A 27969-nucleotide genomic window follows, 5' to 3' on the forward strand; every position below is an offset into this window, starting at 1 on the left:
TAGGTATTGTGAAAATGTTCAAATGGGGCAGGGGAACAAAGGAGAAGGGAAGAGGAAAAGATAGAAGGGAAAAGTAAAAAAAAAAAGACAAAAGAAGGAAAATATGTAAACAAAGCTTTTGTAAATGTGGGAAGGAGAAGAGGTTGAAGGGTGGGTAGAGGAATGGGGAAAAACCCCAAGTTATAGCATCTACTGGTACAAATTCTCTATGATGAATATGATTACTATGTATATATAAGATGTGCCAATAAATCCTGATTAAAAATAAATTTTGGGGGCTCTGATTTTTTTTAAGTTCTTTATTCTAGATAGTAGCCCTTTGAGGAACAGCTGTTGAAAATTTTTTCCTATAGTGTGGATTGTCTCTTTACTCTGTGGGTGTTTTCTCTTGCTGTGCAAAAGCTTTTAAATAAGACGAGATCCCAGTTGTTGATTCTTTGTAATATTTCCTGTGTGATCAGAGTTTTGTTCATAAAGTCTTTGCCTTCACAAATGTCTTTGAGGGTTCTGCCTATTCTATCATCCAGTGGATTTAGTGCTTCTGTTTTAATATTTAGATCTTTGATCCATTTTGGTTTCAGTTTAGTGCATGGTGAAAGTTGTGGTCTAGTTTTAATCTTTAGTATGTGCAAGACCAGTTTTTCAAGCACCATTTATCAAAAGGCTATCTTTCTTCTAGTGAAGGTGTTTGGATAGGGTGTTAAGTATGTCTGGAGTGGTTTCTGTATCTGCTATCATTCCATTGATCCTTGGGTCTATCTTTTTTTTGCCAGTACCATGTTATTTTTTTTTTAATTTTATTTTGAAAGTATACAACAGAATAAGACAGAATAAAGCCAATTAAGATCGTACAGTGAAATTGGTACAGAACTTCACAGCAGGTTACCGGGATAACAGTAATAGGTATCACAGTATATTTTGTTATCTTTATAATAGTTGTTCTTTCAATCATGTATATCAAATTGAGATGAAATATAGAACACTATAGAACTTATCAAAACAGAATATTGAATAGAGCAGTACCATTAATCAGAAAAGAGCAAAACGGTAATAAAAATATTTGCCTTCAAAGAGATGGTAGAAGGAAGTCCCCCTTATTTGCTATGGTCAACCTCCCAGGAGACGCTCAGATTTCTGGTTCCCATTTGCTAATGGGCGGTGGGGTGGGGGTGGGGGGCAGAAGGGGGGTAGAGGAAGTGGGATATTTGACTCTAGGCCGTATATCAGTAGGTTCACTATTGCTTAGCAGGGAGGCAGGCTGGTTGTTTGGTTTCACAGCGTCCTAAGTTCCAACATGCCATGGATCTCAGGAGCTGCTGCTGGTTCTCCCCCTGGAGGGGCCGCAGTCTGCCAGACCACCACCACTTACCGGGGAGGGGAGGTGCTTGCTTTGCTTCCCTGGGTCCTAGGTTCCAACATGGCGTGGATCTCAGGAGCTGCTGCTGGTTCTCCCCCTGGAAGGGCTGCAGTCTGCCACACTGCCACCTATTACCAGGGAGGGGAGGTGCTTACTTGGCTTCCCAGCGTCCTAAGTTCCAACATAGTGCAGATCTCAGGAGCTGCTGCTGGTTCTCCCCCTGGAAGGCGCAGTCTCCAGTACCATGTTATTTTTATCACAGTAGTTTTGTACTATAATTTCAAGTCAGGAATTGTGATGTTCCCTGCCTTCCTTTTGTTGCCCAGAATGGCCTTTCTATTCTAGCTCTCTTCTGGTTCCAAATGAATTTTAGGACTGTCTTCTCTAATTCTATGACATATGGTGTTGATCAGGATTGAATTAAATCTATATAGCAATTTTGGGAGTGTGGCCATTTTTATTGTATTGGTTCTTCCTATTGAAGAACAAAGGATATCTTTCTATTTTCTAATATCCTCTTTGATCTTCTTTTTCAGAGTACTATAGATTTCAATGTAGAGATCTTTTACTTCCTTTGCTAGATTGACTCATAGGTATTTCATTTATTTGGATGGTATTGTGAAAGGTATTATTTCCCTAATTCCTCTCCATGAGTTTTTTATTTGAGTACAGGAAGGCTATTGACTTTTGAATATGGACTTTGTATCCAGTTGTGTCACTGAATTTGGTTATTGTAAGTATTTTGGTGGAGTTTTTGGAGTCTTCTGTACACAGTATTATGTCATCCACAAATAATTATAGTGTACCTTCTATCTTTCCTACCCTTATAACTCTTTTCTAAGTGCTCTGGCTAATGGTTCTAGAACTATACTGAATAGAAGTGGTGATAGTAGACATCCTTGTCTTATTCCTGATTAAAATCACTTCACTCTAAAGAGTGAAAACTTTCAATTTTTGTCCAATTAATATGATATTGGCTGTTGGTTTGTCATAGATGGGTTTTATTGGATTGAGGTAAAGATCATCTATTCCAATTTTCTGAGTTATGAATGGGTTTGGACTTGCCAAATGCTTTTTCTGCATCTGTTGAGATGTTCATATGGCGTTTGTCATTGGCTTTGTTAATATTGTACATTATATTTAGTGTTTTGCATTTGTTGAACCATTCCTACATCCCTGGGATGAATCCTACTTGGTCATGGTATGTAATCTTCTTGATAATTTGGTACATTCTGCTTGCCAGTATCTTATTGAGAATTTTTGTATTTGTGTTTGTTAAGGAGATTGGCCTGTAGTATTCTTTTTTGATTGAGTTCTTCTCTGGTTTTGGTATCAGGGTAATGTTTGTTTTCAGAATGAATTTGGGAGTATTGATTTCCTTTCAGTTTTATTTAAAGAGTTTGAGAGGTAGTACCATTAGGTCGTCTCTAAATTTCTTGTAGAATTTAGCAATAAACTCATCAGGGCCTGTGCTTCTTTGTTGATAGGTTTTTAATTACATCTTAAATTTCATTGGTTGATATTGGTTTAAAATTTTTATGCCTTTTTGATTCAGCTTTGGTAAGTCATATGTATGTAAGAGTCTTTCCATTTCTTTCATGTTTTCCATCTTATTAGAATACTGGTTCTTGGCTGGGGATGTAGCTCAGTGGCTCAGTGCTTACCTGGCAAGTGTGAGGTCCTTAGTTTGATTCCCGGTAGCCCCCACTCCAATAAAAATAAATAGCAGACTGGTTCTCATAGTAGGTATTGATGATCTTCTGAGTTTCTGCAGGATCTGTTGTGATTTCATCCTTTTCATTCTGAATTGCATAGATTTGAATCTTTTCTCTTTTTTTTTTGATAAGGTTGGCTAAGGGTTTGTCAATTTTATTTAGTTTTTCAAAGAACAAACTCTTTGATTCATTGATACTTTGTAATGTTTTCTTAGTCCTCATCGCATTAATTTCTGCTTTGCTCTTTATAATTACTTCCCTCATATGAATTTTGGGTTTGACTTGCTCTTCTTTTTCTAGAAGCTTTAAGTTCTTTATTTCAGCTCATTCAGTTTTTTAATATGACAGTTCACTGCTATAATTTTCCTTGACAGGACTGCTTTCATTGTGTCCCATAAGTTCCGGTATGTTGTAGTGGCATTATTGTTTAATTGTAGAAACTGTCTACTTTTTTCTTTAATTTCATCTGTGACTCATTGGTTTTTCAGGAGGATATTATTTAATTTCCATTTTTTTTTGAAGTTTTTGTGTTTTCTTTTGGCATTGGTTTCCAGTTATGATCAGATAATATACATGGGATCATTTCAACTCCTTTGTGTTTACTTAAGCATTTTCTATGCGCTAATATGTGGTCTGTTTTGGAGAATGCTCCACAAGCAGCTGAGAAGAATATTCTGGTATTGTGGAGACAGAACACTCTGTAGACATTTTCTGAGTCCATTTATTAAAAAATTTGGTTAAGTTTTGATATTTCCTTGTTGGTTTTTTTTTTTTTTTTGGTCTAGTTGATCTATCTGTGAATGTAGGGTATTTTATCTTTTATTTTATTTTAAAGAAAACAATAATAGCTATCATAGTATATCTTGTTATCTTCATAATAGTTGTCCATTCCATCAGGTATCACAAAATCAAATGAAAAACAAAACACTATAAAACTAATCAAAACAAAATATTCAATAAAGCAAAACAATTAATCAGAACAAATCAAAACAGTGAAAACAATATTGGACTTCAAAGATAAGATAGAAGGAAATCTCCCACATTTGCTATATTGCATACTATCATCTTCCCAAGAGATGTTCAGACCACTGGCCTCAGGCTTGCATAATCAGCCAAACAATATAAGAATTTAGTTACTTAATGTACCTTAGTTGCTATCAACTCAGGCTGTCCTCAGAACTATCCGGCTGCTAAGGGGTGTTAGATGGGGGAGGTATGGATGGTGCACTGGTAGGCTGACAGAGGTGCTATCTGACTTTTGTCTCCCTGGAGTGTGTATGGCTTACACAACTTACCAGGAAGGCTGGCTACTTGATTTCTTGGTTGGTCCCCCAAGTCCTAGCGTTGAAAGTGTTTTTTAAAAAGATTTTTAAATTTTTAAATTTTTTTGGGATCAAACTCATAACCGCACACTTGCCAGGTGCCAGCTAAGCAGGTGCTTATGCTGCTGAGCTAATTCCTGGCTGAAAGTGGGGTATTGAGATCCGCCATTATAGTTGCAGTAGTGCATATTTGATTTTTCATGTCTATTAATATTTTATCTAGTTGAGTCATTGGTATTTGGTACACATATATTTGTGATTGTTATCTCTTCTTCTTGTATATATTCCTCCTTACACTTATGTAGTAACCTTCTTTGTTTCTCTTAATCAGTTTTGGCTTAAAATGTACTTTATCTGCAAATAGAATAAGCTATTTCTGCTTTTTTTCTGGATTCCTGCCACACAGAATATTGTTTATTATTTTTTGACTTTCAGTCTATGAATTTCTTTTTGAATTAAATGTGTTTCTTGTATGCAGCATATTGTTGGATCTTGCTCCTTGAACCATTGTGCAAGTCTGTTTTTTTTTTTGATTAGTGAATTGGGACCATTTACATTGATGCTGGTAACTGTTTTGTATTGACTTATCCTTGTGATATTATTTTCCTGTGTTTGATTCCCTTTTTCCCCCTCTGTTTAATTACTTGCCTTACCTGGTAGATTCATTCTGTTGGGGTTCACAGGCTTGTAGTCTTTATCTCTTTCTAGAATGTCATTCAGAACATTTTAGAATGTTCACTTGGTAGTCATGATTTTTTTTTCACTGAGCAAGTATTTAATGAGTACAAGAAAGAAAACAAATTGAAAATGCATTTTGGAGACATAAATTGTATATGCAAACAGCCATAAACAAAAGCTTTCTTTCAAGCTTCTCATTTTGTAAGAGGTCTGAATTGGAGCTTCTAGTAATGATCAATAAATGGGAAACTGTTCATTAAACCCTGTCTTTCTCTAGCCACTCTAGGAATAAAAAAGATAAAGGAGACTCTGTCTCCCTGAATCACTTCAAACTGTGTCCTATTTGAATAGAATTAGTGGTGCTTTATCTTCTAAAATATAGACACACTGCTGCCATATGTACTAAGCAAGCTATACCAGGAAAAGATTATGTCCACTTTTTAAAAAAATTTTATTTTGAAAGTGGTAAAACATAACAGAACAAGATAGAATAAAGCCAACTGAGATTGTACAGTGAAATTGGTACAGAACTTCACAGCAGGTTACCGGGATAACAGTAATAGATATCACAGTATATTTCATTATATTTATAATAGTTGTTCTTTCAATCATGTATATCAAAATGAGATGAAATACAGAACATTATAGAACTTATCAAAACAGAATGTTGAATAGAGCAGTACCATTAATCAGAATAGAGCAAAACAGTAATAAAAATATTAGCCTTCAAAGAGATGGTAGAAGGAAGTCCCCCTTATTTGCTATAGTCAACCTCCCAGGAGACGTTTAGATTTCTGGTTTCCATTTGCTAACGGCGGGGACAGGATAAGGGGGTAGAGGAAGTGGGATGTTTGACTCTAGACCGTGTATCAGTAAGTTCACTATTGCTTAGCAGGGAAGCAGGCTGGTTGTTTGGTTTCCCAGCATCCTAAGTTCCAACATGCCATGGATCTCAGGAGCTGCTGCTGGTTCTCCCGCTGGAAGGGCTGCAGTCTGCAACACCACCACTGCTTACAAGGGAGGGGAGTTGCTTGCTTGGCTTCTCAGTGTCCTAAGTTCCAACATGGTGTAGATCTCAGGAGCTGCTGCTGGTTCTCCCCCTGGAAGGACCGCAGTCTGCCCCACCGCTACTGCTTACCAGGGAGGGGAGGTCGGTAGTCATGAATTTCTTCAGTTGTTCTTTGTCTTGGAAGTATTTTATTTCTCAGCAATTTTGAAAGATAGTTTTGTAGGGTACGTCAGTGTGGGCTGATGGTTGTTTTCTTTTAGTACTTGAAATGCTTCACTCCAAACTCTTTCTTGACTTGAGGGTTTGCATTGAGATGTCTCCTGTGATTCTGATGGGGTTTCCTTTAGAGGTGATTTGTTTCTTTTCTTGGTAGCTTTTTTCTTTCTTTTTGAGATGTGGTTTCACTATGCAGTTCAGGCTGGACTTGAACTCACTTTGTAGCCCAGCCTGACCTAAAACTCACAGTGATCCTCCTGCCTCAGCCTTCTGAGTGCCCTGCTTATTCTAACAGCTTTTTGTATTTTGTCCTTGTGTTGAATCTTTGGAGTCTTGGCATACATTTTTTTTTGATCATGGATAATTGGAATTCTATTTGTCTCATGTATCTGTATGTCAAATTATTTTTTCATGCTTAGGAAAATTTTCTACCATTACTTCTGTGAAAAAATTTTAATGTCATTTGTGCTATCGCCTGCTTTTTGATTGACTCTGATCAATCTTAAGTTATTCTTTTTTGCATTATCTAGCAGCTGTTGCATTGATTTTCCATGGTGCCTTGGTATTTTAAAGAAATCTTTCTTTTCATAATCACTAACTGCAATCCTGTCTTCTGTGTCTGATATTCTGTCCTCATACTGGCTCATTCTAATGCATATAGATTCAGTGGAATTTTTAATCTCCTGGATATCTGATTGAATCTGTTTCATGGATTCCATTTCTTCCCTATATTTGATGTTCATAGTTTCCATCATTTACCTAAGACCCTGTATTTTTTTAATCTGCAACTACTCTAGAGTCATTGACCATGTCTTTCATTATTGTCATCATTTCTGCAGTATCTGAGAGATTACTTGTGATTTGATTTTTTTGTCCTAGAGCCTCATTTATCTGCTTTGTTATTTACATTTTTGGTACTTCAGAGAGTCCAGGTAGGTGGCTTTTGGATTGTTCTACTTCATTGCCCTCTGGGTTTGTCTTTGGTGAGTTAGAAGGCTGGGGTTGCATCTTGCATAAGTGTTTTCTGATTTTCTTTCTTTCTTTCTTTCTTTCTTTCTTTCTTTTTTTTTTTAGTTTAATTCTTGAGTTGATGCTTGTAAATTGCTTAAGGCAAGTAGCTATATTGCTAGTCTTTTTTTTTTTTTTTTGTCTTTTTCCTTTTTTTATCAGTACCGGGGATCGAACTCATGACTGCCTGCTTACAAGGCAGGTGCTTATGCCGCTGAGCTAAATCCCAGCTCCTATATTGCTAGTCTTTAGAACCTTGAGGTCTGCTTCTCAGACTCTTACAGGTATATATGGCTTTTGAGTTTTGAGTCTGTTGAAAGACCTGACCTCTTTACTTTACTGAGGATGAGAAAATGCTGCCTTTATGGCCTATCCCCTGGTTCTTTGGCATTGGCATAGTTTTATTTATGATCCTTAGGTAATCTCAGTCTTGGCATACCAGGAAGAACAACTGATTAGAACAATTATGTCACCTTGACTAAAGTAATATATTCAGCCATAACAATATCATTAAGCACAGCCTAAAAAATGGTAAACTGTGGTAACTATAACTTGCCACTTTAACCATATGAACTAGATTTGTGGTTATGTAACAAAATATAAAAGAAATAAGAAAAGTATGTATAGTAAATATACCTTCAATATGGTGATTTTACCCTTAGGGGAGAAAGTTTAAAAGAGTTAGGTGTAAAAATAGAGAAATAGAAGAGGAAAAGATTAGAAGCAAGACTCTATGACAAAGGAAGATTATGCAAACTTTGGGAAACTGGTGAAAAAGATGGGAGGGAAAGAAGGAAGAAATAAAAACAAGAACAGAACATAAAAACAGCAATAAATAACTAGAAACAATGTTCACAATAACAGACATTCAAGGAAAAAAAAAGAAAAGAAGAAAAACATGTCTGCTTCGATATTACTGGTAGACAGAGTGGGTGGGCAGAGCCCAGATCCATGTTGATTAATCCCTACAAGCCAACTGTAGATTTACTGCAAAGTAGTGGGTAATCACAGCAAGCCTGTACCTTTAATTCCACTGAAATTCCAACTGGTTTCTGGCTGTGAGGCTGGAACTTGACTTGGTTAGCCTGTAACACTCTGTGTACCTTCTGCCAGCATGAGTTCTGCTTCTGACTTCCTGGTGACTTGAATTCAGGCCCACCTTACCCTGACACTGGGAGCTGCTAGATGGAGCCAGTTTACAGATGCTCTGAGTTCTAAGATCAGTTCGTGCCTCTCCAAGATGGCCAGTCATCCTCTCTGAGGGAATATCTGAACCCAGTTAACTCACCAGTCACTGCAATGCTGTGTCCACTGCTCTGCTCCACTGGTGCATTTGTCTGTGGAGGCCTCTGGGGTTGCCAGTAGTTACTATGTATCTCCCAGTTTGAGTCACCCCTCCTATGCAGTTTGTAGGGAATAAGCAACACTTACCACCTCCTATAATGAGGTCTCTCTTCACTTTCCCCATGGGCTTCAATCCTTGCTTCAGGTCCTTGCTGGGTTTCAGGGACCCATTTCCTTCCTGCTTTTCTTCCTCATGTTGCTATATTCCGGTGTCTGGACACCAAATCTTGGAGAAGCTGTTCTCCACTCTGTTTACCACTCTGCCATCTTCCTGGAAGTCTCTTTGCATTTTGATTCTAAAAGGTACATAAACATATCCATATAGTATTATTACATAGGGATGTACTAATTTTGGAATGTTGTACATTAAAATGTTATAAGTAACTATTTTTACTTTTTTTTTTTTGAGATGGCATGTCACCATGTTCCATAGGCTAGTTTTGAACTCCTGGGCTTCAGTGATCCTTTCAAGTAGCTGGGACTACCAGAACATAACACTATGCCTGCCTTCTGTCTTCCAAATTTTTACTGTTAACCACGTTACAGCATATAACTTAGTGGTGTTAAGTACATTAATGTACAATGTACAATGATCTTTTCATGTCATAAAACTCTTTGCACTTTAAATAACAGGTCTTCCTTTCCCTTGTCCCTCAGTAGACCACCATTCTACCTTCTATTCCTATCATTCTGGGTACTCTGAAGTGCTTTATATAAAAGGCACTTCTTGTCTTTTTGTGGCTGGCTTGTGTCACTTAGCAGAATGTCTTCAAGTTATAACAAAATAAAGACTTTCCTCTCTTTTTAAGATTGAATAATCTTCCACTGTATGACAATGCTACTTTTGCTGACCTATTCATCTGTCAGTGGTTCAGGTATCTTTTACATTTTGACTGTCATGAATAATGCTGCTGAGATTGGATGTTCAACTATCTCTTTATGACTTTGCCTTTTAATTCTTTTGAGAATATATTTGAGGATATATTTGAGAAATGGAGCTGAGTGTGGTGGCACATGCCTGTAATTCCAGCACTCGGAACGGTGAGGCAGTAGAATCATTGTGAGTTAGAGACCATCCAGGGCTACATAGTAAACTCAAGGTCAGCCTGAACTATACAGCAAGATCCTGTCTCAAAAAAAAAAAAAAAAAAAAAAAGGCGATTCTGTTTTTAACTTTTTGAGGATCTGTAATAGTAGTTGTACCATTATTATATCCCACCAACAGTGCACAAGGTATTTAATTTTTCTGTATTTTTGCCTACCTTGTGTGTTTGTGTGTGTGTGTGTGTGCGCACATGTGCTGGGGACTGAATCTAGGGCCTTACATGTGTTAGGCAAGAACATTACCACTTACCTACATCCCTGTTGTAGACTGATTTGCATTTCCTTAATAACTAGTAATTTGAGAATCTTTTTGTGTTCTTATTGGTCACTTGTATTTTTTTGGAGAAATATATATTTCAAGTCTTTTGACTATTTTTGATTTTTTGGTGTTATATAGTTTATATAGAAAACTAAAACTCAAGCTTTTTGTGTTATTTGAATTAAAGTTTATTATTGTGCTTCTTTTTTTTTTCTTTTTTTCCGGTACTGGAGGTCGAACTCATGACCGCCTGCTTCCAGGGCAGGTGCTTATGCCGCTGAGCTAAATCCCCAGCCCCCTGTGCTTCTTGTAATACAGAATAACATGATTCATTTTGGTATAGGCCCATTGAATATTTTGATTGTTTTCGTATGCATTACCTAATTTTCCCTTTTTTCTCCATTCCAAATGTAAGAATTTGAGAGTATTTCCCCCAACATTTTATTATAAACCTACTAAAAATTTTCAAAAATTTCTAATCTGAAAATCTGAAATGGTCCAAAATTTGAAATCTTGAGCACTAACTTGATGTCACAGATGAAAAATTCTACATCTGACCTTCTTTGACTGGTAGTAGTCAAAATGCAGGCACACTAAAAATATTGTCTAAAGTTACTCTTAGGTTATATGTTTGAGGTATATATAAAAAAATAAATTTCATTTTTTGACTTGGGTCCCATTTCCAAGAATTATGTGCATGAAAATATTCCCAAATCTGAAAAAATCTGAAATATGAAACACTTTTGGTTCCAAACATTTTAGATAAGGGACATTCAACCTGCAAAACACTGTTCTGCTCTTCTCCTGAGTTTCCTAGTTGTTAGTATTTTGCCATATTTGCTCATTACTTTTTCCTGAACTAGTTGCTGTCATGACATTTTTTTACCAAAATATTTTAGCAGGCATCTGCTAAAGACAAAAATATTTTCTTGTATAATATTAATAAAATTATTGTACTGAAGAAATACTACACTGCTTCAATGTTACCAGTTTTTTTCTTTTTCTATTGGTACTGGGGATGGAACTCATGACTGCCTGCTTGCAAGGCAGGCACTTATGCCACTGAGCTAAATCCCCAGCCCCCAATGTTACCAGTTAATGCATAGCACATTTTACTATTTCTCTAGTTGTCTCAAGGATTGTATGCTGAAGTTAGTTATTTCTTTGTAGTCTTTAAGCTAGAATAACTCCCAGTTTTTGTTTGTCTTTCACACATCTAACTTTTTTTGAAGAATCCAGGATAGTTATTTTTAAAAATATTGCTGAGGGCTGGGAATATGGCTCAGCAACACAGCATCTGCTTGGCAAATGCAAAGTCCTGAGTTTAATTCCCCATACAAAATGAAACAAAACAAAACACAAAAAAAAATTGCTGAATTTGGATTTGTCTTGTTAAAAGTTTTTGATAGCAATATTATATGGGTGAATTTTTTTGAATAATAAGCATATACTGTTTTTGAAAACATCAAAACCATTTAAAATTATTTAGTATAATGTTTTTGGGAGGCAAACTGATGACAGGGCATAATGATGCTTATCTGTAATCTCAGCTAATCAGGGGGCTAAGGCAGGAGAATTGAAAGCTTTAAGGCCTGGGCTAGGGATGTAGCTCAGTGGTAGAGTACTTGCTTGTTAAGCATAAGACCATGGGTTCAATCCCCAAGTACCTGTGTCCCTGCAAATAAGCGAAACACTCCTCCACAAGCAAATGAAAAATGTGCTTCAAAAGTTTTAAAAATTGGGGTTGGGGATTTAGCTCAGCAGCATAAACGCCTGCCTTGCAAGTGTACAGTTGTGAGTTCCCCGATACTGATTAAAAAAATAGTGTTAAAAATTAATGAAGTCATTGTTCTTCTAGAATTTTTTCCTAAGGAACTAATCAACTAGAAATGCAAAGATAAATGTGCATGTCTGTAATCTTAGTATGTGGGATGCTGAGGCAGGAGATTTTCTAGTTTGGTACTAGTCTGGTCTGCATAGTGAGACTTATCTCCAAAAATTTTTTATTGTGCATCTCTTTTTAAAGAAACATTTTTGAGTAGTAGGAATCAAATCAAGACTTTGCGCTTTCCATGTAGGCACTGGGCCACTGAGCTATACCCCTGGCCCTATTGTACATCTTTGTAATACAGAATAACATGATTCATTGTGGTATAAGCTCATTGCATATTTTGATTTTTTCATCCCCATTACCAACTTTTCCCTTTTCTCTCCTTTCTGAATGTAAAATATTAAAAGTATTTCCCCTAACATTTTATTATAAACCTACTAAAAATTTCAAGAGTAGTAGAAGTTGATCTTTTCTAATCTGAAAATCTGAAATCTGAAATTGTCTAAAATCTGAAATCTTGAGCATTGTCATGACATCACAGATCATGTGGAAGAGAGAAGGGAGGTCAGGGAATGAAGAGAGACAGAAGGAAGAGAGACAGAGGGGAGAGGAAAAAGTTTTTGTTAAAAGTTCAGGATATATACATATAAATGATTATGCAGTTATTAAAGATAATATATTTGTGTTAATTAGCATGTAAAATTTTTCATGTACTATTTAATATAAGTGGAAAGTATAATAAAGCTTAAGCTGTAAGATATTCCTGAAATATTTACATAGATAAATATAAATATATAAAAGGGTAGAATTTCTGTCAGTAGGATTATGAGTGATTTGAAAAACTAATTGCAATTAAGCTTGTCAGTGTGTTCTAATTTTTCTACAGTGAACATGTATTATTGTTACATTTAACAAATAATGCATATTTTAGCACTCTGAGTGGTCCCAGTTTGTGGTCAACTTACCCATTTGGCAGAATAAGTTGACAAGGACCACTACTGACTAGTGGGGAGAAACTTCATTTTAACAATGCCTCACTAAGGGAGTGGGCCCTTCCCTTCAAATTCTAGTAGTACATGTCACTTTCTTTTTATTATTCATTTACATTCATTTTAAATTCTACCCCCAGGATCATGTATATGAACTTCTCAACACCATTGATGCCTGCCAGTGCCATTTTGATATCGTAAGATCCTTTGCAATTTTCTTCTACCCTAGAACAGAATTAAGAAAAGGCCAGCTCTGGTTTGGGGCAGTGTGGTGTTGGATGGCCATTTCATTTGTTCATGGAAGAATGGCCATTTCATTTGTTCCTTCTCAGAACCAGGATCAGAACCACGATTCTTTTGTAGAGTGTTGAAGTTATAATGAATGTACTTACATATAAAACAGATACATAATGTGGCTTTTTTTTTTTTGGATACACTAACAACTATCTAATATATTTGAAATGAGTTACAGGGTTACCATTATTAGCTATTATTTATTTACTTTTCTTTCAAATCCATTTTGTCCAAAGATAAAAAGGAAGAAACAAAACTATAACAAAATTTCAAAGCATGTCAATCAGGGGGCAATAAAACAGTATGATGTAATTCAAACCAAAATTAAAAATCTTTTACTGTACCTTCTCCAACCCCCAAATGTTATCTTATTTCCTGGCCTTCTTGTATCTCAAACTCATATCTAGCACCTAAGTTTGTTTCTATTTCTCTTCTGAGTGTTTAACTCTGTCAATCACTACTTTGATGTGGACTCATTCCTTTAGAATCTCAACTTTGACTTCACTCGGAGTTACCTGGACTTGATTGTGACTTATACCTCAGTTATTTTGCTTCTGTCGCGAATTGAGGATCGACGAGTACTCATTGGCATGTACAACTGTGCCCATGAAATGCTACATGGGCATGGGTGAGTAAAGAGGTGGCAAAGAACCTCACGTATGGTACTGTAAAGTAGGGGTATGTACAAAAGAAATAGAATGCCATGCCTTCTCATATGAGAATGTATAATCCACATGATGACCCATGGAAAATAAGGTACATTTTTTATATGTAGTTAACTTTTGAATATCTGCCAGTGGATTATCCAGTTTGTATTATCTCTGATCAATTTTTAATCTTAGACTGGCTTCTAATCTGCTTTTCAGGTTATTAGAAAAGGGAAAGATAATTCTTTTTAGTATTAGTAGAAGTATTAGTAAGATCAAACCTTTGGAAATACATAATATATGATAATACATTTGAAGGCAAATATAAATGAATTTTGGACTATCTGTAATTCTGCGCCCCCTTCATTAGTTTAAATGTAAGTATTATGGGCTGAAAAATGAAGACCCGAGGAAGCAGAGTGGGATATGGCAAATCGTTCTATGTGTGATGCACATTTCTGTTTATCTATATGGATACCTTGATGTGTGCTTTACCCATTAGCTTTGAATATTTATGAATTGCAAGTGTATGTATTTAGATCTAGGCACATTACTTGATTTCTAAGTAGTTGACACAAATAAGGTACCTATTATGTTTCCAATCCTGTTCTGCTTAACAGAAAGAAATTTTCACGGGCCCCCTTCAAATTGTATGGTTCTATTTAACCATAGCTTAGTAGGTTTGCATAGGTAACTCACAGTTTAGTGTGTCCATCTTTGGAGCTGGCAGGGAATGCCAGCCTATGCATATGGCTTTTGTCCTTTATGCAAACATATTCATTTACATCAAGGTTAAGGCCTATAACTCCTCCCTCAACTCTGCTTTCTTCTAGCGATCCTAGTTTTGCTCGTTTGGGTCAGATGGTCTTAGAATATGACCATCCACTGAAGAAGTTGACAGAAGAATTTGGGCCTCACACAAAGGCAAGTTCACTGAGACAGTGAATTCTTTAGGCAGATGTTTTAGTTCTTGTTTTTTCCATTAAGGATCTACTTTCTTTCTCCCACAGGCAGTGAGTGGAGCCCTCCTGTCTTTGCACTTCCTCTTTGTCAGGAGGAACCAGGGGGCTGAGCAGTGGCGAAATGCCCAGCTTCTCAGTCTCCTTAGCACTCCTCCCGCCATGATTAACCCTGCAAACTCAGAAACGGTGAGTTACCTTTCTTCCTGTTTACCAAAGCTATCTCCAGCGGCAGATAAGCTTTCAGGAAATGTCAGCCTTAAGGGTCTACCCCTTTTGAAGAACATGGCCCCTAGGTTGATCACTTCTTCTTCTTCTTCTTCTTTTTTTTTTTTTTTTTGTATCTGGGATGGACAACTCATGACCACGTGCTTATAAGGCAGGTGCTTATGCTGCTGAGCTAAATCCCCAGCCCAGGTGATCATTTCTTATAGCTAAAAAGTTGTGATTGAATTGCAACCTCTGTTCTGGCCAGGATTATTCAGTAGATATTTGTAGGACACATGAATGAATTGATGAAACTCAGGCACTAGTAGGGACTTGAACTTAGCAGTCAATCAAAATGTTTTTTCTCAACTATTATGGGCTCAAAGTCCTTCCTCCAAAGAATTTATAGTCTGAGTTGGGTGTGGTGGGGCATGCCTGTAATCCCAGCTCTCAGGAGGCTGAGGCTAGAGGATTGCTTAGAGTTTAAGGCTAGCCTGGACTATATAGTAGGTTCAAGGCCACCATGAATGACACAATGAGACCTTGCTACAAAACAAACAAATAAACAAATAAGTTATAGTCTAGTAGAGAAGACATGCCATGTTGTCGTAAAAAACACAACTGATGGTATAAGATTAGTGATAAGCACCAAATGAATGTTAATACTTAGGATTTATAATTTACGTGGTAAGAGAATCTAAAGGAGGAAAAAGTCATGGGAAAGTTTTGAATCTTGTTCCCTTGTTACTAAAAGTATCTGAACTGTTGAAGACAAATTAAACCTTTTATTTTGTACTGACTTCCAGCCTAAACTTCCTTTCCTTTTTCAGCTGTCCTTTTTTCCTGAGTCTGCTTCCAGTGCCTCCCCCCCTATTATTGGCAGGATTCCCAGCTATTGGTTTATCCAGTGCCCTAATCTGGCTTGTTAAAACAAAGTGTGTATGTGTATGCGTGTGTGTGTGTGTGTGTGTGTGTGTGTGTGTGTGTGTTTTGGTGCTATGGATTGACTCAAAGGCCTTGCTCATGCTAGTCGTGTACTCTGCACTTGATCTCAGATTTTAACAAGTTGATACTTAGATTCTAGATTGATTTTTCTCCTTTAGGAGAAGATTAGGTGAAATAATCACTTGGCCATTTCTGCCTCTCTTCTCACAGATGGCTTGTGAGTATCTGTCTGTGGAAGTAATGGAGCGCTGGATTATAAGTGAGTTTTGTGGGATTAGCTGGGGATAGATGTGGCAGCATCTTACACAATGGAGAGCAAATTCTAACAGCATTCCTCTGGACTCTACCACCTACAGTCGGGTTTCTTCTCTGTCATGGATGCCTCAACTCTAACAGTCATTGCCAGAAACTGTGGAAGCTGTCCTTGCAGGGTTCCCTGTATGTCACCCTCATCCGGGAAGACGTGTTACAGGTGCACAAGGTCACCGAGGACCTCTTTAGCAGTTTGAAAGGGTGAGACGAATGAGAACCGAACTGTTCTTTGGGGACTTTTAGCACCCTCCCAACATCATTTTGGTCTCTGTGAGTGTTTCTATAGTATGGGTGGTAAGGGTTAATTCTAATTGTTGAAGAAATACTTGTCAAATACCTACCATTTCCCAGTCATGGTGGTCCATGCCTCTAATCCCAGCATTTGGAGGCGGAGGCAGGAGGACTGCCTGAGTTCAAGGCCAGCCTGAACTACATAGCGAGACCTTGTCTCAAAAACCAAACCAAGCCAAACCAAACCCTATTATTTTAGGCATATGTTGGTTAATAAGATTACATAGAAGTTAATGGACAGCCTGAAACCAGACAGCCTGAATTTGAACTCAAGCTCTACCACTTACTAACTATGTGACCTTAGGCAAATTACTTAATTTTTCTGTGCCATTGGATCAATTTCCTTACCTGTAAGATATGGGATATTAATGCTTCTCTTATGACTCACTTCATAGGGTTATAGGGGATGAAAGAGTTATTATATTTGTAAAACATGTAGAAAAGAGTCTGGTACATTAAATGTACTGTACTTGTTAAATAAAGGTAGAATCTCTGTTGCTGAGGAGTTTACACATTGGTAGAAATTAGACATACTGTAAGGGGTGAACACAAAGCACTGTGGAAACATTTAGGGCACTTAAACTGGATACTGCAGAATCCAGAAAAAGCTGGAGACAGATCTCAGAGTTAAACCATTGAAAATTATGTGTGTGTTGTGAGGAGTTGTAGGAAGGTGGGGAGGTAGGGAGTTGCCTAAAGCAGAGAGATGTGTTCTAGGGAGAGAAACTATCAAGATTTTTTGAGGCCAGAGAGAGCACACATGGAAAATGCTGGGAGTCTCAGGTTTTTCAGTGTGTTGACTGATCGTGAAGAACATGTGGAGTGAGAAGAATAAGAAATAAACCTCTGGACACATTGCTTGTGTATATGTGTGCATGTATATATAAACTCGTCTATAAACACACAAAGATGAGCATATATTTGCAACTTTAAATGAGTAATTTTAAAAAGCAATGGTTCTACATTGTATTTATGGCTAGAGTTTGCTTATTTTTATTAATGTATTCTAGATACCTTTGAATATCAGTCTATTCTTTTTTTTATATCAGTCTATTCTTAATAGTTGAAAAATATTCCATTTTGCAGTTGTAACATAGTTCATTTGCCCAATCCCCTGTTGATGGATATTTGAATTGTTTCCCTTTTAAAAAATCATTGTAAACAGAAATCCTTAGGCATATATCTTTGTGAAACTATGCAAATATATCTATGTGGTAAATTCCCAGATGTTGACTAGAGTAAAGGTTATATGCATTTCAAATGTTAATAGCTTTTATCAAATTGCCCTCTAAACAAATTGTATTACCAACAGTCTTTGTGAATACTGATTTCTCAACAATATATTATTAGAAAAAAAATTACCTAAAGAGGGAAAGATAAAGAGAAAGAAATATAAAAATAAAAACAAAGAAATAAAAATAAAGTTAAAAAAATAATTGCCAATTAGTGATGCATACCTCTAATCCCAGTACTCTGGGAAGCTGAGGCAGGATGATTATAAGTTTAAGTTCAACCTTGATAACTTAGTGACTTAGTAAGACTTTTTCTCAAAAAGCAAAACATAACAAAAAAAAGGGCTGAGGATGTAGCTCAGTATGAAGGCCTGGATTCCATCCCTAGGATTGCACAGACCAAAAAAAAAAAAAAAAAAAAAAATCATTGTTAGAGTTAAGAGTCAGTAAAATCTAATCCAAGATTAATAATTAAAAATCACTGGGGGTATATTTGGATATATGTGAAAATTTTTTTTCTGATTGCCACCTTTTTTTTGATTAATACTTTTTTCCTTTTCTTTTTGAGATAGGGTTTCACTACACAGTGCAGACTGGCCTTGAGCTCACTTTGTAGCCCAGGCTGGTTTTGAATTTGCAATGATTCTCCTGCCTCAGCCTCCCAAGTGCTGGGATTACAGGCGTGCACTAGCATGCCTGGCTTTAATTACCACTTCTAAGGATTGGAAGAGAAATTTGAAGGTTATTTAGTTCCCTCATCACTAAGATCAGCAGCTAAGACATACGATTTATAGTTTAGGGAGTTCTTTGACATAAATGATCTATTTTGATCTTTATAACTCACATATAAGTAATAATATATATTTTTTGTAAGTAAGAAAATGGGAAGCTCAGTCTCAGTGTCCCTCAGTTAATAAAAGGTAGAGTTATGATTTTGTTTTCATTCTGAATCCTGTCTCTTTCCTCTGTATCATGTAAAGGTTGAAATAATTAGCCATCAGGAATAGAGTTGAATCCTAATTTAATTAAAATAATTGCAACTCTAAACTTCTTTGATTTGTCCTAAATTCAATAAGGGAGTGGCTTGGAGAAGGGACATGAGAAGTTTTGAAGTCCCACTAATGTGGTGGCAAAAGGGATACAGTAAAAGACAGAGCAAAGAGACTTTGGCACTGCTAGGATTCCAAGCACAGTAGAAAAAAAAAGATAAATCAAATTTTACAAACAATGAGAAGTCTTTAATTTGGTGATTCAAAAGTTCATGCTGCCCCCAGAGACAACAGTTTGTTACATGTCAAAGGCCTTGTGAGATTCAAAGGTCACTGAGAGGTGAGGAAGTCAAAAGGGAGTTTCTTTGGAGGAGTTTGGTGGCGTGGGAGAGTGGGAGAAGGTTCAGGGTTAAGTGAGGGGATTTTTAGGATAAGGGAAGCTTTGACATTGTTTGTTGGGGGAAGAGAATAAGCTAACAGACAGGAGGAGATTAAAGCAACAAAGAGATAACCAGCTGAGTTAAATTTTGAGTGGAAGTGGGTGGAAATGGGACCAGGTTGCAGCTGGTTGAGAGCCAGCTCTGTGTGATACTTGTGCAGTGTTTCTTTGGGCCATCTCGAACCTGGATGAGGGCCTTGACCTGAAGGTATGAAGGTAGGAGCGTGGGACAAGAAAAGTCTAGCTCAGCTTTGTGTTAAAGCCTTGTGTGACTTTGGGCAGGTCACTTCCTTTTTCCTAGTTACTTTCTTTATCTACAAAATAAAGAAGTAGACCAGAATAATCTATATGTCAGTGAAGCTCTATAAGTCCTTTATTAATGAGCTGGAGACGCATGAGTGGAAAGGTCCTGCTGGTAAGGGCTGCCTGTGTTTCCCCAGGCAGTAGCTGGAATCTTTGAGGATGAGAACCAAGTCCTAGCTGGTATTGTTGTCAATCCTGCTGTGCTTGTCAATCTTCAGGTATGGCAAGCGCGTGGCAGATATCAAGGAGAGCAAGGAATATGTGATTGCAAACAGGTAAATGTGGGAATGGGCTCTGGGGAAGGGATGGACTAGCAATCTTTCCTGACTTACTCTCATCCAAGCCATTATGAGTTCCGCTACAGACCCGTCCCTTCAACCTCAGAATATGCTGCTGGCTCACATATTCTTGCATCTTCTTTCCAAAGCTAACACTGGCCCTGAACCTTCCTCCTGCCTTCTAGCCCTCCCTAAGCACAACTCTCTTCTGGTCTGCATGTGGAGGATTGTAAAGAGAGGGGAAGGCGATATTCTTTAGTTTCCACTTGTCTTCCTCAGTGGCCAGTTTCACAGTCAGCGGCGGCAGTTTCTGCGGGTGGCTGTGAAGGAGCTGGAGACCGTGTTAACGGATGAGCCAGGACTACTGGGTCCTAAGGCAAGGCAGAAATACTGGGAGGGCTTATGACCAACGATAAGGGATCCAGGGAGGGAGAGTCTTGGCTTTCTCTAGATTTGTGTGGTTGAGTCTTGTGATTCTATTTGATGGGTTTAGGCTGATTTCTTGAATCTTAGAGTACTCATTGCATATCTATTTATTTCATAGTTATAGTATGCCGACTATGATAGCTGTTTGTGCACTTGTCTTATCTGTTTGAGAATGATCTTATTGATGACAGAGCTTGCTTTTTTGTTTTAAAACATATAAATGCTGAGTAAATATTTCTAAAATTTAATTTGGTGAGGGTGGGGAGGGTGCGGGCTATGAACCAGCAACACTTATATGGATGTCTGATTCTGCGTCACATGCTTGAGGTGTTTTGTGATTCTGAGTGTCTATGACTGGACATGGTTGGTGTGACTATCTGACTGTATCCCATGTGCAGGTTATTATAGTAATTTATAGTGAATCCTCTGTGCGTTAAATATTCTAATAAGCCCAGTTTTCCTCTTAGGCCCTTTTTGCTTTCATGGCCCTGTCCTTCATTCGTGATGAAGTCACCTGGCTGGTTCGCCATACAGAAAATGTCACCAAGACAAAGACACCCGAGGACTATGCTGACTCGTTAGTACCTGACATGGTTAAAAACCTTACCCTTCGGCGGACAGGGAGAAGGGATCAAGTGACCTCAGGAGGTCTCAGATTCTCAGTTGGAATCACTGACTGTCTCATATTTCTAGTCCCATGGCCCTTTCTGTTCTCACCCTCACCTTTACAGGAACATCGCAGAGCTACTGTTCTTGCTGGAGGAGATCAGGGCTCTGGTGCGACGACACATCAAAGTGATACAGCAATACCATCTTCAGTACTTGGCCAGATTTGATGCTCTTGTGCTCAGTGACGTCATTCAGGTATGTTTAACTGATTACACTTTGAAAAGTGCACGGTGATCTCTGATCATTTTCCTCTCAAAGCCATGCTCACTGAAACTCATGCTTTGTAGACTGGGTACCAAAAAGACTGATTTCTTCCTCTATATTTGTTAAAAGAACAAAATATGAGTAATTTCAGCAGCCCTACGTCCTAGTGATACTACATAGAAACAGGAGAGAAGAATAAAGAGACTTTGGATGTTAACAAGGCAGGGATCCCAGGAAGTTCCTTGTATCTTATGCCTGGCTCCTGATTTTGGCATCTAGCATTTCTTCCTACCCTTAACCACTTCCTGAGCCTGTGGTTCTAGTTTCTGTTCTGGGAAAACCTGTACCCACTGAAAGCAACTCCAACCTCTTTTTAGAACCTGTCCGTGTGTCCAGAGGAGGAGTCCGTCATCATGTCCTCATTTGTCAGTACCCTCTCCTCTTTGAATCTCAAACAAGGTAACTGAAGGGGAGAGGGAGGGCATATGTGAGGGTTGATAGTTTTTAAAAAACTATTGGTCTTTGAGCCAGGGATTAGGACAACATGACTTTGAAAAGAACATAGTTAAATACTAGGATGCTGTTCTACTATTTTCTTTCACACCTGCTTCTGTTTTTCTTGAAGTTGACAGTGGAGAGAAATTTGAGTTCTCTGGATTGAGGCTGGACTGGTTCCGCCTTCAGGTAACATTTGTTTCTGTTAGTGGTCCCATCCTCAGATTCTTCCTCTTTTTTGCCCCTTCTCTTTTTATTTCCTGAGCTCTGCTTTATGAATCAAATGAACCTTGAAAAATGACTGGATGGGACACACCCACACAAACTACAATATTAAGGCAGGGGTGCCAACTCATTCACCTTGTTTTCCCCACCCTCTCCCCACTACCACCATTAGGCATACACCAGTGTGGCCAAGGCCCCCCTGCACCTGCATGAGAACCCTGATCTAGCCAAGGTGATGAATCTCATTGTTTTTCATTCCCAAATGCTGGACTCAGTAGAGAAAGTGCTGGTGGAAACTTCTGATCTGTCTACTTTCTGGTATGTCTGGGTCTAGGCTTCTTTACCAATTCACTGGCTCTCCTTTCTGGCCTCTGTGGTCTCCATAATTCAGGCTGGCACAGAACTCACTGTGTAGTTCAGGCTGGCCTCAAACTCACTATGATCCTTCTGCCTCAGCATCCGATAGATGTGCAGCAGCTATGCCCAGGCAACATTGTTTTTCATGCTGAGGATCACACACAGTACCTTGTGCATGGTAGACCACTGAGATATTTACCCTGTACTGAATTGAGAACTTCTAATATAGGAAAAATGGCTCAAATCATGCAACTTTTGAGAAAGGAATTGCAAAAATTTTGTGCAGGAAAAGGCAAAAAAGATTATTATTAAACTGTCCTGGGGTCTATTATAAAAGTCTGAAAGGATTAAGTTTCTGTGGTTTCCTTCTCTCTCATGGGTAGAGAAATAGGGGGTGTGGTGGACATTAATAAATATATTTCTTCTCTTTTTTTTTTTTTTTTGTCTTTTTGAGACAGGGTTTCACTATGCTGTTCAGGCTGGCCTAGAACTCACTTTGTAGTTCAGGATGGCCTCAAGCTCATAGCAATCCTCCTGCCTCAGCCTCCTAAGTACTGGGTTTAGGGGCATGCACCACTATGCTGGAAATACATATTAGTTGAAAGAATTACTGTCATCTCCTCTTCAAAGGGCTTAACTCCTACATCCTGGTTTTAAGTCTCTTCCCCTTTCTCTACAGCTTTCATCTCCGCACCTTTGAGAAGATGTTTGCTATGACCCTGGAGGAACCTACCATGTTGCGTTATGCCATTGCTTTCCCGCTGATTTGTACCCATTTTGTCCACTGCACTCATGAGATGTGCCCAGAGGAGGTGGGTGTTCTGAACGCTAAGCCCTGGCATTTTTCCAGTCATATCTCATCCTTATTCTCCACAACAAAGCCAGGGGTTGGTTTTGGTCCTAAGAGGAATATAAGCATAGGTTTGTGATGTGAGCCTTTCAATGTCTTGGTTGATATGGAGTTGTCCTCTCTCCCTGGACCTCAGTTTCCTCTTCTGAGGGTAACTCAGGCAAGGGGCTTCCAGTGGTATGCTGAGGTAGCAGTGGTGATCCTGCTGATGACAGCTGCTCCTTTGGTCTTCCCTTTAGTACCCTCATCTGAAGAACCATGGTCTTCACCACTGCAATTCCTTCCTGGAAGAGCTGGCCAAGCAGACCAGCAACTGTATCTTGGAGATCTGTGCCGAACAGCGAAACCTGAGTGAGCAGGTGGGCTCAGTCTGCCTTTTCAGTCTCTTGCTCCCAGTGCTTTCTCTTTCTCCACCTTTGTTTTCCTCTCAGATGTCAGGTTTTCTAACTCTTCCTTGAGCAGGGTGATGAAGGTTTTTGTGTACTTGCATTTATGGCCAGAATCCTCACTTAGTGTTGTCTTCTCAGCCCTAATTCCTTTAGGACTAGATAGAGGTGTCTAAAAATACTCTTATTTGAACAGCTGCACTCCAGCGTAATTGGTGTCCCATTTGAAGAGTTCTGGGAGATGAGTTAACTTTCCAGTTCATTCTCCTCCTCCTGTCTTTGCCCTGTGAACACATGCTTAGGGCAGTGGCCCCAGGTCATCTGTCTTGACTCATCTTTCTGTCCATCTGCATCCTGACCTGCACTATTTGAATATCCCTAGGCACCTGTTTTGTGCTTATCCTCATGGTGCTTTTTTGTCTTTGTCTTCTGGCTTTTCCACCACCCCTCCTTCAACTGGTTCACAGCACCTGGTCATGATGAGCTCAACCTAAACTGCAGAAAATTTGAAGATGAGGAAGTAGTTTTGCTATTTCCCTGGAATCAATAGATTTCCCAGACTTCCCACCCTTCCTGAGTTTGAGTCAGGCTTTGAATCAAATTTGGTAGAAAGGGAGCTGGAGTGTATGTTTGTATCTGTGTGTGTGTAGATGCACAGCTGCATTATTACCTAACTTTTTCATTTTCTCATATAAAGCAAGGATAAGAATGCGATCTTCAAAGAGGTATCATAAAGATTAAACAGAGTACATGAAATATTTGATGTACTGTATTAAATGTATGTTAGTGTTTGTTGGTTTATTTTTTGAAACAGTCTTACTTTATAGTACAGGCTGGGCTTGAACTCACTGTGTAGCCCAGATTGGCTTTGAACTCTTGGTGATTTTTTTGCCTCAGCCTCCCAAATGCTGGAATGATAGACATGTACCACCACACCCATCTACATGTTAGCTCAAATATCCTTGCACTAGACATTTGGAGCAGAAACAATCCTTACACTGAGGAATGTTTGAGTTTAAGGGGAAAGGAGCTATAAATACTTTTTTTTTTTTTTTGGTGGTTCTGGGAATCAAACTCAGGACTTAATGTTTGCCAGGCAGGCGTTATGCCTCTGAGCTAAATCCCAGCCCCTATCAATACATGTCTGAAAGATATGTAAGTAATTACTACAAGGAAGATATGCAGATGAGTATACTTACAGTATATTAATAACTCAAAAATACCAACCAAAAGGATTGAGATGCAATATGTACATGTACCAACTTCCTACAATGAATGCATTGGTTATGTATTGCAGATATGTCTTAATAAAGTTTTTTTAAAGTTAAAAGAAAATGAATATTGACCACATGCGAAGGACACAGGTAAAGAGATTGGCTCAGTGTGTATCAGAAATGACTAAACCACGATGTGAATAATTGTTTTCACATACACCAGACTTTCACAGCCAAATGAGTATTGGCCCTCCAGAGTTACATTTTGAGTAAATCATTAGTGATATTGCTACTATTAATACAGTTATATTTTGGGGGACTGCTTTCAGAATTTTCCCCAGACATTTTTGCATTTTCGGGGGGGCTGACACAGCTTTGTTTAGCAAGATGGATTTGCTTTCTTGGGACTAGTGCAGTTTGGATTAAAAACAAAAAAGCGCAAATTCCAGCACTCTGGCAGCTTGAGAAGGAGGATTGCAAATTTGAGCCCTGCTTGGGCAATTTAAGGGCTTAATGAGACAAAGCAAAACACCAAAAAACAAAAAATATACGAACAGAGCCAAAACTAGTGCTAGGTATATAGGCTGATTGAAAGTCCTAGGTTAGGTCCTCAGTACAAACAAACAAACAAAAATCTGACTATAAAGTAGCAAAACTAGTTTTCTTGTATAGCTGTTAGGCTGATCTAAAAGTAATTCCTGCTGAGAAGTTTCCAGACATGCTCTACATGTGCTCCTTAATACTGGAATCAATGAAGAGAATTTCAAGATGTTTCCTTGAAGATGACACTTGGATATCCAATTTTATTTTCTATTTTCTATGTGGCTAACTAGAGACGAGAAGAGATGTAAAGCTGATGTGTAAGTGAACAAGAAAGAAATATATTTCAACAAAAGAAGTGGGAAGAGACTGTTGGCCACGTTGTGAACTCAAGTTTTGGAGAACTGTGGGGGTGTAGGTAACTCTTTTCATGAGATGGAATAAAAAGGAATGTAGCCAATGAGACAATTGTTCTATCTTACAAAAACAAATGCTTTTCTAAGGCTGGAAGACCATAGATGGAACAGCTGAGATCCTATTCTTTTTGCTTGAAATTTTCCACTAGGAAAGGCTCTCAGGATGGAGTGGGGGAACAATGCTCTGAATCTCACTAGATTCTGCTGTCTTGAGACATTGAGGCTGGCTGTGTATGGGGAGAGATTTATAAAAATCTAAAGGTAAGTGTGCTCCAAGTAGGCTCCCATTAGAGAAGAGAAACAGAAAGATGAGAGAGCAGACCATAACCTTCCAACTGTGAGAAGGGTTACTTGGTAGTTTTGGCAATGAATCTCATTTTCTCCCTTCACCTTGTTTCCAAAGCTTCTACCTAAGCACTGTGCCACAACCATCAGCAAGGCCAAGAATAAGAAGACCATGAAACAGAGGCAGGCTCCCAGGAAAGGAGAACCAGAAAGGGACAAGCCAGGAGCTGAGAGTCACCGGAAGAACCGCAGCCTTGTCACCAAGTGAGGACTGGGCCCCAGGGACCAAGGGATGCTGCATCAGAGAAGGGAGAAAAAGGAAGAGGAAAGTGGTACAGGAAAAAAGCTGTAGCAGTGGTGCTTATGGATATGGAAAAGCACTTACATGTGAATGTCTACTTGTTTTTGAAGTCAGCATTGATGTGTAATGATCTAGGCTGAGTATTCCTAGAAAATGAAAAGGGTTGAAAGGCCATGGACTGACACATCCTTCCCAGGAATCCACAGACAGAACAGGTTCCTAATTAATCTTCATTTTTTCTATCCAGCATGGACAAGTTACATCAACACTTGATGGAGCTGGCACTGACAATGAATCACGTACACACTTTCTCTGTGTTTGAACACACTATCTTCCCTTCTGAGTATCTCAGCAGTCACTTGGAGGCCAGGCTTAACAGGTATTCCTCTTTGCTTGTGTATTTTGGCACAGTATAGTAGTCCTCAACATTGGGCTCCGTTAGGTCCATCCCGGTAGTCATATCACGGGCTGGGGATTCTGATATGGTCTGTCTGGCAGAGGTCCCAAGTACCTCTATGAAAGTAGATGAAAAGAACCCCTAATCTCTATGAGTGGTTTTGATGAACAACCAGAATAACCACTCTTATTTAACAGAATGAACAGAGATCTTTAGTCAACAGAACTGTGTTGATATCCAGACCACTAGAGAAAACATGGGTGCAGAATATCTAGTTTATTTGAGCCAGTTTTCTTTTGTTCAAAGTAAAGATCATGATATTTACTTATAGATAATTGAAAATTATCTGGGGTTGAGAATTGGTAGACAATTAAAAACGATTACGAGTGCACAGTTCCTCACTCATATAATGGGCCCTAGTAAAATAAATTTTCTTTCCTCTGTGTTCCTCATTCACTTGTTCCCTAAAGTAGGAGCAGCACATTGAAAGTGGATGCTGTAATCATCAATTAGGGAAGAAATGCGAATAATTCCTTAGCTTTCTGTGTTTTGTTTTGGAATATGTAGCACATTCATGCATTTATTCAACTAGTATTTGTTGCACACCTAGTATGTGTCAGGAGTATTCTAGAAGCTGTTGATCCTGCAGTATACAAAATAGGTAACAATTCCTGCACCATGAAATTTATCTTCTAGTGGGGGAGACAGACAAAATAAGAAAGGAGAATAGATGTAGATTATGTTGTGATAAATGCTAGTGACTAGAAAGATAAAACAGGAAAGGGAGAGGTAAGTATGTGTGTGAGTGTGAGTGTGTGTGCTGCAGTTTTAGATAGGATGGTCAGGGAATGCCTCCTTGAGAAAGCAGCATCTGCAGAAACCCCTGAAGGTATTAAGGAAGTCAGGCATGTGACAATCAGGAGAATAAGCAATGTTGGTGAAGGAAATAGCTTGCTCCACCAGTATGAGGTGGGAACATTCACAATACATTTGAGGGATGTGGAGGAGGCTAGTGAGACTGCAGCAGAAGGCCTGCTAGAGATAGGGGAACTAGAGGTTAGAAGGGCCAGGGGAGGGGCCTGGCACTGAGGTACTTGTGTGTTATTGTAAGGACCTGTGCTTTTTTTTTCTTAATGGAAAGTTCATTTAATACATTTACAATGACTTACAGCCATTTTAGGGAAAAAGGCATAATAATACATCACAAACAAGAAATTCCTGGCTATATAGTAGATTGTAAGTACAGAGTTTAAATATTCAAGCTTGTGAGGAAAAGCAGCAAGGTAGGACCTGGGAATTTTTGTCTGAGATGGGGGCTTGGGCTAGTTTTTTTTTTGGGGGGGGGGGCTAGTTTTGAGCAGAGCTGTAATAAGATTTGCCTCCGTATTTCAATCTGGCTGTACTGGCAAAACAAGGTCTTCTAGAAGCAAGGAGACCAGTTATGAGTCTCAGTTTTGATTCAGGGAGATTCAGACT

The 27969-nt window shown here is 38.5% G+C and overlaps 1 protein-coding gene across 1 annotated transcript in view; it reads left to right on the plus strand.

Annotated features, from left to right (window-relative positions):
- Positions 1–27969, plus strand: part of Nckap1l (NCK associated protein 1 like) — a 52851-nt gene that overhangs the window by 5307 nt on the left and 19575 nt on the right. The window contains exons 4-20 of the mRNA XM_063254887.1: positions 12973–13029; positions 13612–13754; positions 14607–14701; positions 14788–14921; positions 16095–16143; positions 16241–16397; positions 19669–19725; positions 20008–20104; positions 20622–20731; positions 20886–21018; positions 21405–21486; positions 21653–21711; positions 21920–22065; positions 22784–22916; positions 23194–23313; positions 25914–26059; positions 26344–26475. Of these exons, the coding sequence (XP_063110957.1) occupies positions 12973–13029; positions 13612–13754; positions 14607–14701; positions 14788–14921; positions 16095–16143; positions 16241–16397; positions 19669–19725; positions 20008–20104; positions 20622–20731; positions 20886–21018; positions 21405–21486; positions 21653–21711; positions 21920–22065; positions 22784–22916; positions 23194–23313; positions 25914–26059; positions 26344–26475 (1850 nt within the window). The remainder of the gene's footprint in view (positions 1–12972; positions 13030–13611; positions 13755–14606; positions 14702–14787; positions 14922–16094; positions 16144–16240; positions 16398–19668; positions 19726–20007; positions 20105–20621; positions 20732–20885; positions 21019–21404; positions 21487–21652; positions 21712–21919; positions 22066–22783; positions 22917–23193; positions 23314–25913; positions 26060–26343; positions 26476–27969) is intronic.

This window comes from Cavia porcellus, unplaced genomic scaffold (genome assembly GCF_034190915.1).
Source record: "Cavia porcellus strain 051 isolate PalLab524CR breed Dunkin Hartley unplaced genomic scaffold, mCavPor4.1 scaffold_8, whole genome shotgun sequence".
NCBI lineage: Eukaryota > Metazoa > Chordata > Mammalia > Rodentia > Caviidae > Cavia > Cavia porcellus.